General features: G+C 31.3%; 1 protein-coding gene across 1 annotated transcript; it reads right to left on the reverse strand.

Annotated features, from left to right (window-relative positions):
- Window positions 1-2887: 2887 nt before the first annotated feature.
- Window positions 2888-17835, reverse strand: LOC143055697 (coadhesin-like). Its single transcript, XM_076228851.1, has 10 exons — window positions 17718-17835; window positions 16566-16622; window positions 15271-15342; window positions 14334-14504; window positions 13184-13354; window positions 12777-12947; window positions 10126-10205; window positions 6191-6284; window positions 5506-5722; window positions 2888-3014 (listed from the first exon to the last, which is right to left on the reverse strand). Exons 1-10 carry the CDS (start codon window positions 17788-17790, stop codon window positions 3005-3007), a joined length of 1116 nt encoding a protein of 371 aa, XP_076084966.1. The 5' UTR covers window positions 17791-17835; the 3' UTR covers window positions 2888-3004.
- Between the last annotated feature and the right edge of the window lie 2378 nt (window positions 17836-20213).

The raw sequence follows: 20213 nt of genomic DNA on the forward strand, positions 1-20213 counted from the left end.
TGGTACAACTATGAGATGCACCCTCAGGTAAAAAACCGGTTTGTATTGTTTTGATTGTCCTTAATTGACATGGACAAGAGGTATCTTCACAACTATAGGTGAGTTAAAGAGTTTATCTGAGTCAGCTGTGAGTGGACAGTTTCAAAGTAATTCAGTGCATTTGAGTTACAGTCAAAGAATCGTTGTGTATGGCATATATAACTATGTATATGTCTTAAAAGGAATGTGCTTTGTTCAACCCTAATTTCGTCTGTTTACAATTTACAATTTGTCATATAGATATAATATATTGATTATATTGATACATTTACTTCTGATCATATCATTCCTTATTTTGCATTGTTGATATGAAGCTGGTAGTTTTATCGTTTGAGGGGAGGGTGAACGTTAAAATGATAAAAAGTATATGCCTACTTATAAAAATTCACGCTAACAACACAGTGATAGGAATATTAAACATCTAACTCCCCCCAAAAAATGTGTTAAACTTTGTATTCGTGCAGCAACAGTGCTTTACCCGAATCTAGATGGTTTCAATGTCTCCAATTATAATCTGTTCTCAGTAGAATCATAACTTTATAATGCAAATTTGTTAAATTATGTGCTGTTCACAATACACTATAACAACAATTGTCACAAAGAAAAAAATAAAGGGTAAAGAAAGCAAGAAGTTGAGGAGCGTTTAACAACCAACATTTATCCATAGGCATTTATCCAAATCACATTTAAACAGGGTTAATTCAATACCCTAGGATTAGTATGTAGGCTACTGTCTTTGTTGAATTGATCAAAAACAGTAATGTGATCCGTACATTTCATCTTAAATTCATGCAGCTCCTCCATGTGATTAGGTCAACTGATAAAACAATGATGTGGTTGATAAACAGTACTAATTTAACTGCACCAATTACGCAGTTTTACAGTACATGTCTCTTCTGTGATTACTGTGGGCGAAATATTTCGATAAAAAGACTCGTCAAATAGACATGTGTTTAAAAGATTTCAATCTAAAACAACCTCAAGTTTAAAAAAGTAAGGAGTGAATTTTACATTATTAACCAATAGTAGATAGTAGTAAATCTACAAGTTAACCTCTAATCCAATGATTTTAAATATTAAACTTTTTCCAATTTATTTAAAATGAATAGTAAAAATTTGTTTAAGACTGTGTTGTAACACTTCTTTTTTTTTTGAGAAACAACCTCATTTGAATAAATTTCTAAAAAATAAAATGATACTGAAAATGTGTATAGTTGAACCTTAATACATTCTGAGTTTAAACAGTTTTAATTAGGATTTATACTTGAATTTGTTAAAATGACTTGGATAGACAAAAATAAACCATATCAGGAAATATTTGTATCGAACAATTATTTATTTAACGGGTATAAAGAAGGCCATGTCGGCGGCAATGAGTTTTGAAGACAATCTCCTGATATATCGTGATTTCTTCATAACATAAGGATCAGTGAATAGAAAAAATGGAGGTTGACAAAAATATATAAAATAAAATTAACAGATGGTATAATTAGCTTAATATGTAGTATTTGAAAGAAATAGCAGATATTGTTATATTCAAATTTGTTGTTAAAAACATGTTAAATTTGAAATCTATTAAAATTTGATAAATGTATCTCCGTCGTGCATAGCTCTTATTCTTTGTCCAGGCGTGTTATAAGATCAGGAGGTAAAGTGTTGTTTTCACGTCAACGTTTCAATTATATCTTTATCGCCGTACCAGTTGCATTTATTCAGTTTTATATATGCATATTATATTTGTCCCTGATTGTTAATCAATTTATAAATCATTGTATTTTTTTAATCTGATTGTGCCCAACATAAAATTACTACAAACGGGGTCAAAGTGTATAATGTTAGTTTCGTGTGAATGAATATGTTTTTATCATCTTTTCTGCAATCGTTTGTACACTTATTCATCATTTTTATTGTCTTTAAATTTTAGTTACATCAATATTTTGAATTGATTTGACATATACATGATATAATGCTTTGCCGAACCATTTGTTTATAGAAAGATGTGTGTCAATGGGGACAATTGGTCGATTTCTTTAAGTTTAGGGTTGATTCTTCCAACAATATTAACCTATTTTACCTTTGCAGAAAGAAAGTGAGACTCCACCAAAATAAACTCAACACACCAGTTGAATTATATATTTAACAGCAGTTGAATCACGAAAGGTATCTGCCACGGCCAGCATACACGATTTTGTTTTCGGTTCTACTAAAGAGGTTATATTAAGTCCATAAATTGGCTTTGGTGACAGTTAAGTATCAATATTTATACATGTTAATTGTATGAATGTTGTTAGAACGAACTAACTAGATCGTTATGTCAACTATCCAGATTATCAAGTCATATAAAGAACAAAGACTACGTCTTCTTCAAACTTCACAAATAGATAAGGGGAATGGATTGGTAAGGGGTGGAGAGGAGGGGAGTGGATTGTAACCCTTGGCTCACGACATCGGAGATGTGATTAAATATGTTCAATTCTACTTTAACCAACTTAGATCTTGATTTATTCCGATTTCAAATTCATCATGTACAATTAAAACTTGTTTATAATTTAATTCTGATTATTTGCAGTTCTTTGAGGACTAGAAGAACTTGTTAAGTTTATTAATGATCAGTCTAAGAGAATTATCTTCTGTTATAGTTTGATAAACTCAATTGCAACTTATCAGTTACGAATAAATATTGTTTTTAAAGTATATATTGTTTCAAGACATGCAAACATATGACTGAATTTCAGTAAAGCATATGCTATAAAGTAAAACAAAAAAGTTTATGAACTGTTTTCCTTAGACTGGCGACCAATGATTAAAATGTAGATGAAAACACTTACTCAAAATAATAAACACAATATTCAAGAATTTTTAGTTTTCAGTTTTATTTTACGTGACGAAAGCCATTTTTGAAATTATGTATTTAAACATTTGCTAAGGTGCTTCGTTCAGTTATATGCCTTTGTTGCTGCCCGGTTTAAACCAACCTGAAACAAAAAGCGTACACATGTTTTTGCATTCTGCTTTGACACATTGTAGTTATATCAGCATAGATTAGGTTCTGTGATATCGTATCAAAAATAGACAACAAAGAGAACTAGTTGAACAAATATTTTAATTCCAAAGCCCAGCAACTGAACAAGTGATTACCATTCCTAAGAAGTGCAGCCAAATACTATTTTTGACACATAAGTAACTAACTCGGTCTTAAGTGAAATGAATAATCATTTGTGTATACAATACAAACATCTTGGGAATACAAAACCTAGACATATATTTTTCATATGCAATATTCTCAAGCAGTGTTGAAAAACAAAAAAAAACTTGAAAAACATCTTTGAATCACTCGTTTAAATCTAGTGTTCACAAAATCAATCAATTTATAAAAATAAAAATAAAAATAAAACAATACATATCCTACTTTACATTAATGTTAACATCATAAATTAAAGAACCTTAGTGGGCGCGCTCACATACTCCACGTCCCCACATTGTCATTGGAGAAATAAAATATGTGTAAGAAATAAAATTGTATGAGAAAAAAAGAGGAGTGACAAACTGTTGCAGTTGTATATATATATATATTTTTGTTCTTCCCTCGCCGGGATTCGAACCCATGCTACTGAGATATCGTGACACCTAATCGCCTGCACTGTAGCCGTTCCGCTAGACCAAACGACCACCTGGGCTCCACAAAATGTAAGCTTTCTGTGGCCGTGTGTTACCTTTCCTTTAAGTTTTAATCTAGCGTCGTACTACAGTACATGATATATAAGGCATGGAGATGTATATATACATTAAAGCAAATAAGTTCAAAGGGGCGTAACTCATAGAAAAAAAATTGAACCGTAATTTCCTGTCAATATGCACATCTTCATAGTATGTCCTTATTATCTAAAAGGTTTTCATGAAATTCTGTTGTGTGGTTTGGGAGGAGTTGCGATGACAAGAAACAGGACTGACGGACTGACAGACGGACGGGTCAAAAACATAATACCCTCAGCAACTTCATTGCGTTGGGTATAATAAAGAACACAAAATCATGTTTTAATATCGAATACCAACACTTAACCACAAATTCAATAAAACACAATATTCAGTATACTCTTTTAGAAAATGTCTAACTAAATATAAGTTTGCAGTAAAAACGACTTGCAAATATTTAATAGTGAAGTACGCATATATACATTGTACTCAAACGGTAATAACATTAACGGTACCAATTTTTCTGCACCAGATGCGCATTTCGACAAATAATGTCTCTTCAGTGATGCTCGTGGCCAAAATATGTAAAATCCAAAGCTTATATAAAAGATGTAGAGCTATAATCCAAAAGTTCCAAAAAAGTATAGCCAAATCCGTGAAAGGAATCAGAGCTTTGCACGAGGGAGATACATTCCTTAATTTATAATATTTTTTAACATTTTGTAACAGCAAATTCAATAACACAAAAAATCCGTATTTTCATGCCAGTACCGGAGTACTGGCTACTGGGCTGGTGATACCCTCGGGGACTAACAGTCCACCAGCAGAGGCATCGACCCAGTGGTAGTAATAACATTAACGGTACCAATTTTAGATTAAAGATACGTAAAACATACTATCTACTCCAAATAAATCAGTTTCGTTAAAAGCAATCATTATATATATAAAAGAAGATGTGGTATGATTGCCAATGAGACAACTATCCACGAAAGACCAAAATGAAACAGACATTAACAACTATAGGTCACCGTACGGCCTTCAACAATACGCAAAGCCCATACCGCATAGTCAGCTATAAAAGGCCCCGATAAGACAATGTAAAACAATTCAAACGAGAAAACTAACGGCCTTATTTATGTAAAAAAAATGAACGAAAAACAAATATGTAACACATAAACAAACGACAACCACTGAATTGCAGGCTCCTGACTTGGGACAGGCACATGCATAAATAATGTGGCGGGGTTAAACATGTTAGCGGTATCCCAACCCTCCCCCTAACCTGGGACAGTGGTATAACAGTACAACATAAGAACGAACTATAAAAATCAGTTGAAAAAGGCTTAACTCATCAGATGGACAAAAATACAAGTGGACGTGGCCGGGTACTTATACATCCCGACACAAAAAGACACAATGAACAGATTTGATAGTACTCGCAGTTATTATTAGTATTTCGTAATAACATCAAAAATGCAGATGTGTACATATTCAGCTATTACTTGTGATCGATCAACAAATTAACTACATATTATCTTTAAATCGAGCAATAGCATAATGAGTTGAAGTGTACAAACCCAAACAACAAATACAATAAAGAAGGTACTATCCCAATACGAGAATGTTTTCTTTTCAACAACATAATTGTCGAGTTGTGCGTGTGTAATTATATTTCAATCTTTTAGCAATGCATTACAGATTGTAATGTCTTATGTCTTGATCTCAACGCTCGAACTATTAAATGTCGGTTTTATTATACTTTATTATACTTACAGTTTTTCACAAATGTATCTGTAACCTTCCAAGCAATTATCATCATTCCATTCAAAATCTAGTTTTTTGTGTATAGTATTGCAATTCTCATTTCCATTTTGGTTATTCGGTTCTGTTACAAGTCGGGTATGCCATCCAGTCACAATAAAATTACTTTGACTGGTCGCCCAGATCCACCTTCCTTCATGTTTACTATCTGTTCCGCCAAGCCAGAAAGCTATAAAGAAGTAAAAGGGTGGACATTTAACAGCACAATGTCAGAATTTTATAAGACTTTGCAGACCAATGGCGTCAAACTTGGTAAAGTTAAGTTAAAAGATATATATTAAATCTTCCTGTCATAACTGCAGATTACAAAATTTTAAAGATGTGTATGATGTCAGTAACTTAACATGCGGATAGACGTTATTTGTTATATCTAGTTTTAACAGCAGTTAAAAGTAAACAAAAGTTGAAGCTTTTCTTTCGATTGTCTTGTGTTGTTTTTTTATTTAATCTGTTGTACACAATAAGAAGGTATAACAAAAATTAAATGTTTTGTACATTGGATAAATCAAATTGTTTGCCCTTGTAAAGAAGACTTAGATCCTGATGACGATGTTTCCCTTACATCTAAACTTCTTTGAACTTTACAATTAAATGACAATTTATCAAAACACCCCCTTCTTTTATTGCATGTACCTACTTTCTGCATATTTAGTTGCCTGTTTCCTTAAGAAATCTCTTTCCCCATATGACACTACTTCTACAAGCATACTATTTTTCGTTATGCATTTCTTCTGTAATGTAAATGAAATACTATCAATATAACTACATCAGTTGTAAAAGGTCTTCTGTCTTTTTTTCTGTTTTAATTTTTTTTTACTTCTTCTTTATTCATTTTATCTAGTTCGAAAAAATGCAAAATACTAAAGTTTGAACAATCAATCAATCCTTTAAAAACATTCAGCATAGCATACACGACCTTGTTTAAATGAACTTCTATGTCAAAAAAATGTTCTTGGTTAATTTTTGAAAACATGCTCACGTATATATGTCATGTCTATTATATATGTTGTGTACATTTTATTATTTTGTACAGGTTATTACTTGTACAAAACCTTTGTAAGAGTAATTACTTTTATGATGCCATCATACAAGTTATTACTTGTACAAATATAACTGTACTAGTAATTACTTGTACAAATATAACTGTACTAGTAATTACTTGTACAATATTTGTTTAGAAAATGATAATAACTTGAACAACACAAAATCATTGAGTTGAATTTTTTTCTTCTTTTGCTTAAAATGTTTTATACCAAATCTTCTTTCTTTGGGTTTGTAAGTCAGGATTTTCTTTGTCAATTGTTGGGATTTTTTTTTTGTTTCTTTTACTTATTTATTTGTTTGTTTATTTTTTCTTATCATTCAGCGTATGTTTTTTATAAAGATATAGTGTGTTTTTTTTTTTTTTTTCATTTTCTTTAGTGTTATTTTTTAGATGTTAGAAGATTACAGACAAATGACGGACGCAAAGTAACATCATACGCTAACATTACTTTTTTTAGCAAATTAAGCAAATCAGCGTATTGCCACATACGCACTAATGGTGCAAAGTGACAAAGTCGTTACAAGCAAAAAAAAACAAACTTCTACCATTTATTTTCAAACATAAATCATGTTTAAAAGTAGCATATGTTATATCATATATTGGAAACAAAAGATCAAAAACCCTATTTGTTTGCACAAGACAAAGAAGCATGACATCTAGTTTCTGTGGGGTTCGTATTGCTTAGTCTTTAGTTTTCTATGTTGTGTCTTCTGAACTATGATCTGTCTGTTTGTCTTTTTATTTTTAGCCATTGCGTTGTCAGTTTATTTTCAATCAATGAGTTTGCCTCTTCCCCTGGTATCTTTCGTCACTCTTCTGGAATTACACAATAAGCCAGTTCAATCTTTTGCAATTACATTTGCCTGTCTTACAGCCACCCCGATAGCTGCAGTAAACATAACCTTGGTCACCACTTAAAAGAAGGCAATTGTACTGCTTTCATGACATTAACTTCAGTGTTCTCTGGTATGTTTAACATTGTCTCTGAATCTTTTCGATATAATTTCGACTCATTTATCCAATCATGATTAATACAATTTATTTTCCTATTTTGTATCCATTTTCGGCAATGTTCAACACAACTCCTTTAATATTTCTACAGTCCATTAGACCTCGATCTACTCTTTGCACTGGTATTATACCGTTGTCTCAAATTTCTAAATCTTTTAATATTTTTTTGGAATTTGCTGTTCTAATCAAAGGGTAAAGTTTATCAACTGTACATTAATAGATAATTTCGTCTCCTTCGCAAATGTGTTTTCGCTATATTCAAAATATCAGACTGCCGTAAGCAATATCTTTGAAGTGCTGTCGTTTTGTAACTTAATTTGACTTCCTTTACATTACCCCTTTAACATTATCTCTTGTATCTTACGCGTGTGAATACCGAATAATTAGAAGAATTTTGTAAAGTTCATTATGCATGATCATAATGTCATCATGATATTTTTTTTCTACACTGTTTTCTATATCTTTACACTTTAGTTTTGACTTTTTTGAAATTTTGATCATAAATTTGTTATACAAAAAGGACAAACATGTTGAAAGTTAAAACTTTTATGTTTTAGTCATACATTATTTGTTTAAAGGAAAAAGATTTGTTGAGAACATCAAATAGGCCAAGGTAGAATAATAATTTGTACAAGTTATTATCTTTTTCTCAGTAAAAATTTTACTAGTAATTACTTGTACAATTGTATTTGTACAAGTAATAACTTGTATTATTGCTTCATACCAGTAATTACTTATATAAAATGTTTGTACAAGTTTAATATGTACAAAATAATAACATGTACACGACATATACATAGTTTCTAGTTTTCTGTTTGGAAAAAAATCCTTACGGGATGGTATATTAAACGCTAAATCCTGTCATAACTCATATAAGTTTTATAATGAAGGTCAATTTAAAAAAAAAAATTTGCAGCCCGATTGCTCCATTTTGCAAACCTATCGGATTAATATTTTAAAATTTGATGTAGGCCTACAGATGCAATACATATGAGACTATTGATTTTATAAGCATCAATCAATTAAGGTGGTAGACCTTGGTTCTGGAAGATAATCAGTTATGTGTTTGTTAAAGTCAAGTTTCATCAATGTTTTTTAAGCATTTACCTGTAACAGATTGGAAATAATCTATGTAACCTAGAAGCTTAGAATATATTTATAAAAATGGTTGACACAAACGTACTGATGATTTTAAGAGTTATTTCCCTTAACCTAGGTCTACCTCCATAACAAGAGAAGATATGCATCAAACTATGAAACGCAATAATTTATCTTTTTTGTTATATCATCAATAACTTACTGTAAATTAGACAATTACATATATCTTCTTTGTGAATAGGCAAAACCTTTATTTAAGGTGATACTTAACCCTACAGGGAGATAACTCTAAAAAATCAGCTAAACGTTTTAAATACGTTTTTTGGTTAAGGGAATATTAAGCTTCTCAATGATCAAACTAAGTGTTTGTCAAACTGCTATATAAACAGTGTAATTTTTCTGACAAAACGGTTGGTTCAAAATTTTTTAAATTTTTATATTTTTGTTAAATGGTCAAAGTAAATAATTTGAAAAAATTTAATGAAATTAAACGACCCAAATTAATTTAAGTGAAAGTGTTGGGTACCACCTTAAAGTTACAAGACAGCAAGGGGATGATAAATATACCATTATAGTCGCCGTCAGCTGAAATTCGTAGCGGTTATCGGTAAAAAAAAATCTAAACTATCAATCGCGTTCACTTGAGATATAGTTTTTCACATTCCATTCATAAATCGCAAAAAGAAAAACCACTACTGACCTACTTTTTAAGTGATCGCACTATGATAATCCTCACCTTCACATTTTCCAAGACGATTTTGAATGGTGGAATCCGCCATTGTGTTTACCGGAAGTGTTTCCGTGGAGTTCAATTTCATAAAATGTGCATAAAGAGCGGGAAACCTTATCCCATCAATGAAAAGAACATTTCAGGAAACTAAGTGACGAATGTCATATGTAAACAAATGATCCACTTAGAAACGAAAATGGCGGAATTACAAAGGAAAACATTCTGGAAAATGTGAAGGTCAGAATTATTACAGTGTGATCACTTAAAAAGTAGGTCAGTAGTGTTTTTTTTTTCTTTTTGCGATTTATGAATGGAATGTGAAAAACTATTATACTTTAAGTATCTGGTGCAGAAGTTTCTCGCTGCATTGAAGACCTATTGGTAACCTTTTGATGTTGTCTGTTCTATGGTCGGGTTGTTGTCTCTTTGACACATTCCCCATTTCCATTCTCAATTTTAAAAACTAGTTTCTCTTGACAAAAGGGCTTCACAAGTCTTGCTGACTGTTGAAAACACAATGGACTATTATGTTTGAGCTTGTATCACTGAATAAAAATTAAAATGTAAATTGAAGATAATTCTGATATGTTTAACACAGTGGAAATTTCTTGTTATTGTTATGCTGACATAAGGGAAATAAATCATGTAATATTTTGTTTTATCAATTTTGAAGACAGCATTAACGTACCTTGGCGCCATTCCAGTTTTCCGTTGTCTGACTAAAGAAGTAACAGCTGGATCCATATGATTTCCACCCTAATGGACAAACTACAATTCAAATAAAACAATAAATTTTGCCAGTGAATGACAATCAAATTCAAACATTCGCTGTATGAAGTTGTTTTGCGTCTGATACAGACTGGAAACACACAACAAAACAAAATAATTTGATGATATGGGAACGAAGTCCCCAATAACAGTAGAAAACTCAATAAAAAAAAAAAAATAGGGAAAATTTTCACGATATTTTTCTTGTACTAATGAACCCAAATCATTCAAATTTTTTTTATGTCGTCATAACTTAAATAACGTCACAACTAAAATCCCTAACAACAGAACCAAAATCCGGGAAACGTTACGATATTTCCATTTCTTTTTTTTAACAAATATTAAAGTTACAAACAAATAGTTCACACAGATAATTGTCCCCATTTACAGGTAATGCCTGCCTCATATTATCAGAATAAGACGGTGTGCATGATTGGCAAATGTACAACTCTCCACTATATACTAAATGATGGAAAAGTGAGAAACATGAACAATTATCAAAACCCATACCACATAGTAATCTATAAAAAGCTTTGAAATGACAAATGTTTACCAATTTAAACAAGGCCACTTTCATTTACAGATTAACTTTTTTTTACTTGATTATTACATTGTACACTTTCTCTTGGTTCCAAAATTAAATACGTATGTCGAGTTCTACGACTTGCAACAAAGACGTGTTGTGTCGATCAATGTCATCGAAATATAGAATGTAATTCAAAAACTACAAAATGCGTATATGTATTTAATAACTGCGTCATTTAAACAGTTTGATAAAAGAAAAGGTCTATTTCAAATCAAGTAAGTTTCGCAACTTGTTCACAATTCAACTAACCAGAAAAGGAATGAGGATCAGTATTTACGTACTGGTCCGAGACCACAATTGTCGTCCTTTGATTTTGTTGTTCACAAATATAGTCCCTAGTGTTGACAGTGGGTTACTTGCCATTATTTTGTATATCTCTTCCAAATTTATTTCTCCATATTTAATGCCTCAAATTGTAAGAAGGGGGTTGAAATTACACTGTAAAAAAATTTTGGTTCAGAATTTTAAAGGAAAGTAGTGATTTGGTCAAGCTGAAAAAGGTTGAAAATAAGCACTTTGGAAGCTGTCAAACGATTTCAAGACGCCCTAAACATAAAATTGTCCATATTTTGAGTTAGAGCCGATAAGTTTTCTATAATTTTGATATAATTTGTCCAAAAATTAGTCCAACACACTGTAAAAAATTCATTGAGAAAGCGCAATTAAAATTAAAAGAAATTAAGCTAATAAATATAATTATAATTACAATCTTAGTATTGGTTTTTTTTCCAAATTCAGTTACGATAATTCAAAGAATACCACCACATAAGGACTCGTACGCGTAACGCTAGATCTTTTGTTGATATAATTGCAAGTATATCAAATTATTTCTCCAAATACATCTGAGAAAAAGTCAACGGAGGATAAAATACCAAAGTTATGGTATACATCAGACAGCAACTAAACATTACGACAAAAAACTTAAATAACCAAAATTTCGTGAAGAAACATATAGTTCTAGAGAGATCACAAATGATCTGACATCGACATGTAATTACCATATATGACAAAATACTCAAAAAATATGACAACTTTGGATAACCATTTTCGAGGTTTTAGACTTGGATGTACACACACACATTCAGTTTATCTCGATCAGTTGACCAAGAAATGAACAGACTGAGAGTGAAATTTTCTAGTAAAAGCTGTTCAAAGTTTTATTTTTGGACCATCCTTATGTAAATCGTTTGAAACTCTCTATTCAGAAGATAACAGCTATATAATGAATATTATAAAGTTATCAAATTTCTTACATCTTGAGAGAGGCAGTAGACAGGGAAATACCCTCTCCACATACTTAATATTGATGTTGAATTAGTATACCTAAATCTTAAATCTACATCTCACATCCATGGTTTTCTCATACTGTTAACTGAGTATAATCTTCATTGATCATAGTCAAAGTTTAAACTTTTAGGACAAGACTTCTTATTAGATTAACAAGATATGTTAGATATAGATTTAACAAAGAAAATCAGGAATTTGTCACCAATACTTAAGACTTGGGATCATCGAAAAGATACAGTACTCGGTACATTTACTGTTACCTCGATTGTTGTTGAATTCAAATGTATTTCTAGAAAGTTGATAAAGTTTACGGATCAACAAAATACAATCATTTCTTCAAAAAATATTGTAATACGATTTCATCCAAAAAATTAAGCGTAAACATATGAAAAATAAATGACACACTTTATAATATTCAGGTTTGTTAAAAAAAAAAGCCTCTTTTAAAAATGTTGTTTTTTACAGGAATTTCAATTAGAATTACAAAAAGAATGTTAAGTATCTGGTTTAAGTACCTGGTAATGTATTTTGTCTAAACTTAGATCAGGGACAAAGTCATCATTCCAATATGATAGTCTTGGGGTAACATAATGATTAATAATTCAATCTTATAGTTTAACCCACAACAACATGACAAGTTACTAGCTAGAAATTTGTTGATGTATACTCTTTATTACATGATCAACCTTAATATTTACCTAGACACAGATTTTCGTTACAATTTTTTGATTGCACAGAACTTCCTTTACAGGCAGAGCCACCTGCAGATGGAGAGGGATTTGTGCATTTTCTACTTCTTGTTTGCGTTCCTCTACCACAAGTCTTGGTACATCTTGTCCAATCACCATATTGGGACCAGGCACCATTTACTGTAAAATTATTCAAAAAGTATGCACATGTTCTAGAGTGACAAGTTTGTATGCTTAACATATATTTTTCTTGTTTTATAGAGTATAGAAGAATACAGATTCCACCATGCACTGCTTTAAGTGTGTTTCATTATATGTCCACTAGTAACATTAAATTTAAATATCTAAAGCGCGAGGCTTGCAGAGCTTTTTAAATGTATACATACAATTATTTCCAAAATAACCTTAATACTGACCTGGACAAGGCTTTTCGTTACATACATCTTTTTGTGTAGCACTTCCTTTACAAGCTGAACCCCCTTCAGATGGCGAAGGATTGGTGCATGTTCTACTCCTGGTTTTTATTCCTGTACCACATGACTTGGTACAGCTTGTCCACGCACAATATTCGGACCAGCCACCATTTACTATAAAATTATATCATAAAAGTATCAAATATCATTTAAGAGGGAGTAACAATTTTCCATGATAATCGTAAAGATTGTTGATTTATTTCAAACTTTGTACAATATTTTTCATCTAATCACCTGATTGAGTCTTTCAATTTATACATTAATTAATTCTAATAATATTTTAACAACAAAATAAATTGTACTAAAAAGATAAAGATTTCAACACACATTTTTATAATATTAAATAGCAAATTGGATTAAATTTTCAAGTTTCAATATTTCATGTTATTAATTTACTTATAAATTATAGAAGATACTTTTTATACAGATTCCAGTACTGCATCTAGTGTGATACCACATTTAACATTCGAGACAGCAGCGTCCTTTTTAAGATTTCAGAAAGTTGTGTTGTTTCAATACTACCTCATCAGTCATGGTCGGTGTTTTTCAAGACTAATCACTAAAGGAAATTTATCAGAAACAGACAAAATGTAACATTATAATTACAATTTAAACTTCTGATTTTGTTCAAAAAAAATTTTCATTAGATTTCATCCGAACTATTAAGCGTAAGAATATAAAAATATATTGAACATTTTATAAATTTTAAGGTTTTTTTTTAAAAAAGTCTCTTTCAAAAATATTTTATTTTTTTTACAGGAATTTCAATTGGAATTACAAAAAGAATGTTAAGTGTCTGTCAATGTAATTTAAAAAGTTTCAACGTGGATCATGGCGCTATTTATCAACCTGTATCGGACCTCGTACAGATGTTCATGCAAATTTGAGAAACTCTGGTTTAAGTACCTGGTAACGTATTTTGTCTAAACTCACATCAGGGACAAAGTCATCATTCCAATATGACAATCTTGGTATAACATAATGACTAATTATTCAATCTAATAGTTTAACCCACAACAACATGACAAGTTACTAGCTAGAAATTTGTTGATGTATGCTCTTTATTCCATGTTCAATCTTCATATATACTTACCTGGACACAGATTTTCGTTACAATTTTTTGATTGCACAGAACTTCCTTTACAAGCAGAGCCGGCTGCAGATGGAGCGGGATTAGTGCATGTTCTACTTCTTGTTTGTGTCCCTTTTCCACAAGTCTTGGTACATCTTGTCCAATCACCATATTGGGACCAGCCACCATTTACTGTAAAAAAATCAAAACGTATGCACATGTTCTAGAGTAACAAGTTTCTATGCTTCATATATTTATTTTGTTTTATAGAGTACATTGGAGTATAAAAGAATAAAATTGAGAAAGGAAATGGGGAATGTGTCAAAGCGACAACAACCCGACCATAGAGCAGACAACAGCCGAAGGTCACCAATAGGTCTTCAATGTAGCGAGAAACTCCTGCACCCGTAGGTGTCCTTCAGCTGGCCCCTTGAAAATATGTATACTAGTACAGTGATAATGGACGTCATACTAAACTCCGAATCTCCGAAGAAATATAGATAATTATATTCAATTTTTATACTGGGCAATTGTATGATAATGTGCCGTAGCCATTAGAAGAGATTAAGATGCATTGAAGTTTAGTTCGGTGTCCGCCAAAACTCGGTGTTGAAAGCAATACTTTGACCTATATTGATTTACTTTTACAATGTGTGACTTAGATGGAGAGTTGTCTCACTGGCACTCATACCACATCTTCTTATATCTATCGGAGTATTTAGATTTAACCTTTTGATATTCAGGAGGGATATGGATGTATAGGTGGGTGTGTGGTTCGTGTTTCGTGGCTGTTCCAAAGAGATAAATACTCGATTAATAATTTATCATCATACTAGCAAATAAAACTATAACAATAACGTTATTAATGGTGTACATGTACATGTACGTTATTGCATCATGATTCTTAAAATGTAAAGCTATCTACTTAATTGTCCATAGTATAGCTTCGGAAGTATACCTTCTTTCTGTAGACATGTCAGTTCTAAATGTGCAATTGCCTTGCTCAGCTTTTTAATATATTCCTTCATGCCTAAAAAATAAATAGTAGATAGTAATATAACTAATATAAGATAAACTATGTTTGCCAGGAAACGATCATAACCTGTTTCAGATATTTTTTTATATTGTTTGCCTGGATAAAATGAACGAGAATGACATCAACATATAATTCATATTAATTATAGGTTAACGCTTTAAGATTCAGGTACTGCAAATCCTAGTTAAAAATAAAAGAAACAAACCGAGTCAACGCTGTCAAAATTCAATTGAATAAAACATTGGAACAAAAGATAAAACTAAGGCCTACTTGATTTTATAGGAAAGATAGTTAATTGATTGTCAGAAAAATGCATTCAAATCTTTTTTCCCTTGTACACGTATATCCATAAATTTGAACTGCCACTGGAAATGAGGGTATATTGGATAGGGACAGAAATTTTGCCTTGCAACAGTCCAGGCGTTTTTAAGCTCAGGATTTCGTAATTACCCTTTCGGGATCCGGTAATTCTGTTTTTCTGATTTCGGGGTGTCTTCCCTTTTTCCAACTTTTTAAAATAAGGTTTTCTAATTTAGCAAACTTTTTATTTTTGTTAATTATTGGGTTGTTTGTTCGGAATAATACATGAGGTGTCTTTCTAAAATTTGACAGTAAATTTATTCCTGTATGTTTTTATATTATTTAAAAAATATATATAAAAAGGGCGATAGTAAACTTGTAACATTTTATTTTAAATAAAACTTAATATATTTTGAATAATAAATAAATGACAGACAATTAAAATATTTCAACAATCTGTAGAATTTTACAAAAGTAAATCTTCACAATACATTAAAAACTTAAAAAAACTCACAACTTCAAAACTCACGTGTAGTGAAACAATACGAACATATTCACGTAATGACGGATATAGTTGGATATGTTCGTATTGTAAGGGAGCCATTACATAGTTGGAACTTTCATTGTAGTTGGTTCAGCTCGTAAAGAGGTAGATTAAAGATTATGTTTTTGTTACTGATGTCATTTTCCGAAAATGTCGTCAGTTGGAATGTCTGTGAATTCGTGATTCCCTTTTGAAGAACCTCGATATAAATTTTACGACAAACACTAATGATAGTGTAAATACATATGATTATTAAACATGGAACTTGTCCAACTGACCAATAAGAACATGTAAGGGTTAATACTTAGTATTTTTTTCTATTTAAACAAAACATAATTTAATAAAAAAGAAAAAATGACAAAGATAATGTTACCTTGAAATTCCTGTAAAATGTCATCTACATTTCTTGTGTCTCGATATCTTCTGAAATCTGAAATTATAATACACCATCATAGAATATGTCAAAACTTTAATTTCATATATTTCAACACGCATTTTAACAAAATAACAAAACAAAGTACTAAAACGTGTAGAAATGACAAGAAGAAAATATGTTTAATAAACAAACTGTAATCATTATTTTTTTTATTTATTTTGTGTTCTTGGGAAGAGAAATATTTTATTTTTTGCAATACGCTTCAAGTTTCAAAAAGTATTCTCTTCGAAATTGCTCTTGTCCAATGGTTTCGTTTGCCTGTAATGCAGAAAAAAACCTTCTGCATCTTCGATTGTATTACAGAACTTACACTACACATTCATATTTTCTCTGAATTTTTAGGTGTCTCTCTTTTCAATTAAACAGTTATCTATTTATTTCTTTTCAGATTTATGTATGAAAGAAGTCTTCTTTGTTGATTTATCTTTCTACAGGTCTCTTTTTGAAAATAAGATATATGTTTTTTCATATGAATTAGTGGATGTAAATTTCATTTCAGCCGTCCTAATCATTCATGATATATTGGCCACTGAACATAAAGCAATTTTTTTTTATTTTACTTTAATTAAAAAAAGAAGATGTGGTATTATTGCCAATGAAACAACTCTCCATGTGACACAGAAATTAAGAACTAATATATTTACACCAGTAAATTATTTGGAGAAGATTAAAAAAAATATTACAGTATATATGCTATCGATGCTTTTTATAAAGTAATGAAAAAGAAATTATTTAATCGCATTGCAAACATTTGTAAGGTTTTTTATTTCCGTAGTTTCGTATTGCAAATGACTTATATCTTAGTACTTATAACATGTCCTTAGCAGGGTCTGCATATCCTTCTGGAGTACCTGATACACTCCCCCTCGACATTTGTTTGTGGGGTTCGTGTCTTACGTCATCTTTGTTGTGATTTGTAGATTATTACTTGAATTTTGACCGTTTTTCGTTTGCATTATGTGTTTGGAACATTCGCAATGAGACTTTAACTTATGATATTGACTCTATTAGCAATGTTGTGTTCACTATATACGATCTTATTTGTTTAACATGATTTAAACATTACATGGTGTTATTAAAGTGCCTTACCGTTTATGTCTTTTGTTTCCAAAGAAATAGTTACGGTGAACAAAATTGCAAACACCAAAAGCCACTGTGACATATTGATACCAAGGTGTTCAATAACAAACAAGAAACTTCTTTTCACTAAAACATAATTCGATATAAAATAATTCAGTTGCATGTACATGAAAAGTTTCATTGGTTAATACATCATAATCAAATCGAATCAAATAATTTTATTGGTGTTTAATCCAAATATTGGATTGTTACCAAGACAAACATGACAATCATTACAAACATACAATATTGAAATTTAAACAACATTCATATTCTATAAGAGTATATAGTACTGCAACTGACATCGAAAAAGACGCTTAGTAAACGAGTTTAATTTTCCGGAATAACACACGGCTGCAAATTGTTATAAATGATAGAATTTCCGTCGGGTCGTAAAAAGTTTCTATGGTCACATTTTTTGTATTTTATCCCTTCATTGGGGGTACCCCTCAATTTACGGTTTTGGGTAGTTACCTTAAAATCCAAAAATATATTTTTTGGTTAAATTTCCCGCTATTTTCATAAATATTTTCTATGCACATATTATCAAGGAACATCGGAATGATGAAGACATAAATATAATACCATCTCCAAGTAAAACTTTCAAACTTAAAGTTGGCTGTTTTTTAGATAGAAATTTAACGCGTTTTTCTTTGAAAACGAGCAAACATATAATTCAAAAACAGCATTTGACATTTGAGAGGACAAAACATTTTATGGCGATACTGCATGCAAATTGTGTTGGGCAAATTCCAAACAATTTTGTCAACAACTCAAAGATAAAAACATCATTTGTACATTTTTTAATTACGGAAATTTCCTATCCGTCAATCAGCTCCACCATTTATTTTATTCTTTCACAATCAATTTGATAGTTTCGATGTGATTATGTAGATTTTGTAGGAGAAGTTAATTTATTTTTGAGTGATTTGAATATATATAGTAGTTCTTTCGTATATTATCTGTAAATAAGTTATATTTTTGTTAATAAAATTTTGACTTTATATAAAAGTTTACCAAATCCTTCGGATATGAGGTTTTTTCCGGATAATGACTATAGTTAACTTTGTGTGAAAATACATTGTATGTCAATGTTTAACCTCAGAGCGATTAATATGCATGCAAGTGGTCGGGGGAAAAGTACTATTGAAGTTTCGCAGAGATTTGGTGTGTGACAAGGTGATGCTAAAACTAACTTCTCTTGATATTCTGCTTTCCGTGGGCGAATCATCAGTGTATCACCAGCCCTGAGTAGTCAACACTTCGGTGTTGACATGAATATCATAATGTAGTCATTTTTATAAATTTCCTGTTAACAAAACTTTGAATTTCTCGAAAAACTAAGAATTTTCTTATCCCAGGCACAGATTACCTTAGCCGTATTTGGCGCAACTTTTTGGAATTTTGGATCCTCAATGCTCTTCAACTTTGTACTAGTTTGGCTTTATAAATATTTTGATATGAGCGTCACTGAAGAGTCTTATGTAGACGAAACGCGCGTCTGGCGTACTAAATTATAATCCTGGTACCTTGATAACAATTATGAGACTTGCACCAGAAGGCAAAATTGGTGCGTCTTTAAATTAGATTGATTGATTGATTATTGGTTGCTTAACGTGCAGTGGCAAATATTTCATGCATGTTCAGGACGAGAACAAGTTAACAATAAAAACAATAGGTAAATGTAGGTTTTGTCATAATAGAGGCCATTCGGGATGATGATCGTGAAAATTTAGACTGCCACTGGAAAATGATGGTATATTGGATTGGGACAGAAATTTTCCACTGCAACATGCCACCTACGGACCCCTTAAAGAGTTGATGCAAGGGTTTTTAACGTGAAAAAAAGAAAAAGCCTTTCTCATGTAGCACATCCTCTATATATACCGATCACTTTTACCAAAGATTGTCTCTGATGCTTACCAAACTGCCAAACTCCAGAACTAACTAGATATTGTGGCACCTTACAATTCAGACACAGTGGGGCCAAGGGATATGAAATATAGAGTTTAGCTCTGAACTCATTTTAGGGGATGCCATATCTGCTGCAGGAAAATTGAAGTCTATGTTAAGACTTTCAGAATTACACCAAGGTGTGTCTGAAAATATCAAAGATACATTAAAAGAAGAACAATTACTTCACCCTGCCACCAGTGCTCTTATGAGCTATGTCCTCGTTTTGGTATTTCTATGGAAATGATGCCCGATAGCTTGTTAATAGATATAAGAAGATGTGGTATGAGTGCCAATGATACAACACACCATCCAAGTCACAATTTATAAAAGTAAACCATTATAGGTCACGGTCCGGTCTTCAACACGGAGTCTAGGCTCAAAAGTTCATTTGTTGGTTAAATGAAGAAAAATAACACAAAGGCGCTTCTGAACCGTTTATTGTTCCTAAAGATAACAAAAATTCGTAAATGTATGGCTATTACAAAATCAATCGTTTCTTTAGCAACATTC

This window comes from Mytilus galloprovincialis, chromosome 12 (genome assembly GCF_965363235.1).
Source record: "Mytilus galloprovincialis chromosome 12, xbMytGall1.hap1.1, whole genome shotgun sequence".
Taxonomy (NCBI): Eukaryota; Metazoa; Mollusca; class Bivalvia; order Mytilida; family Mytilidae; genus Mytilus; species Mytilus galloprovincialis.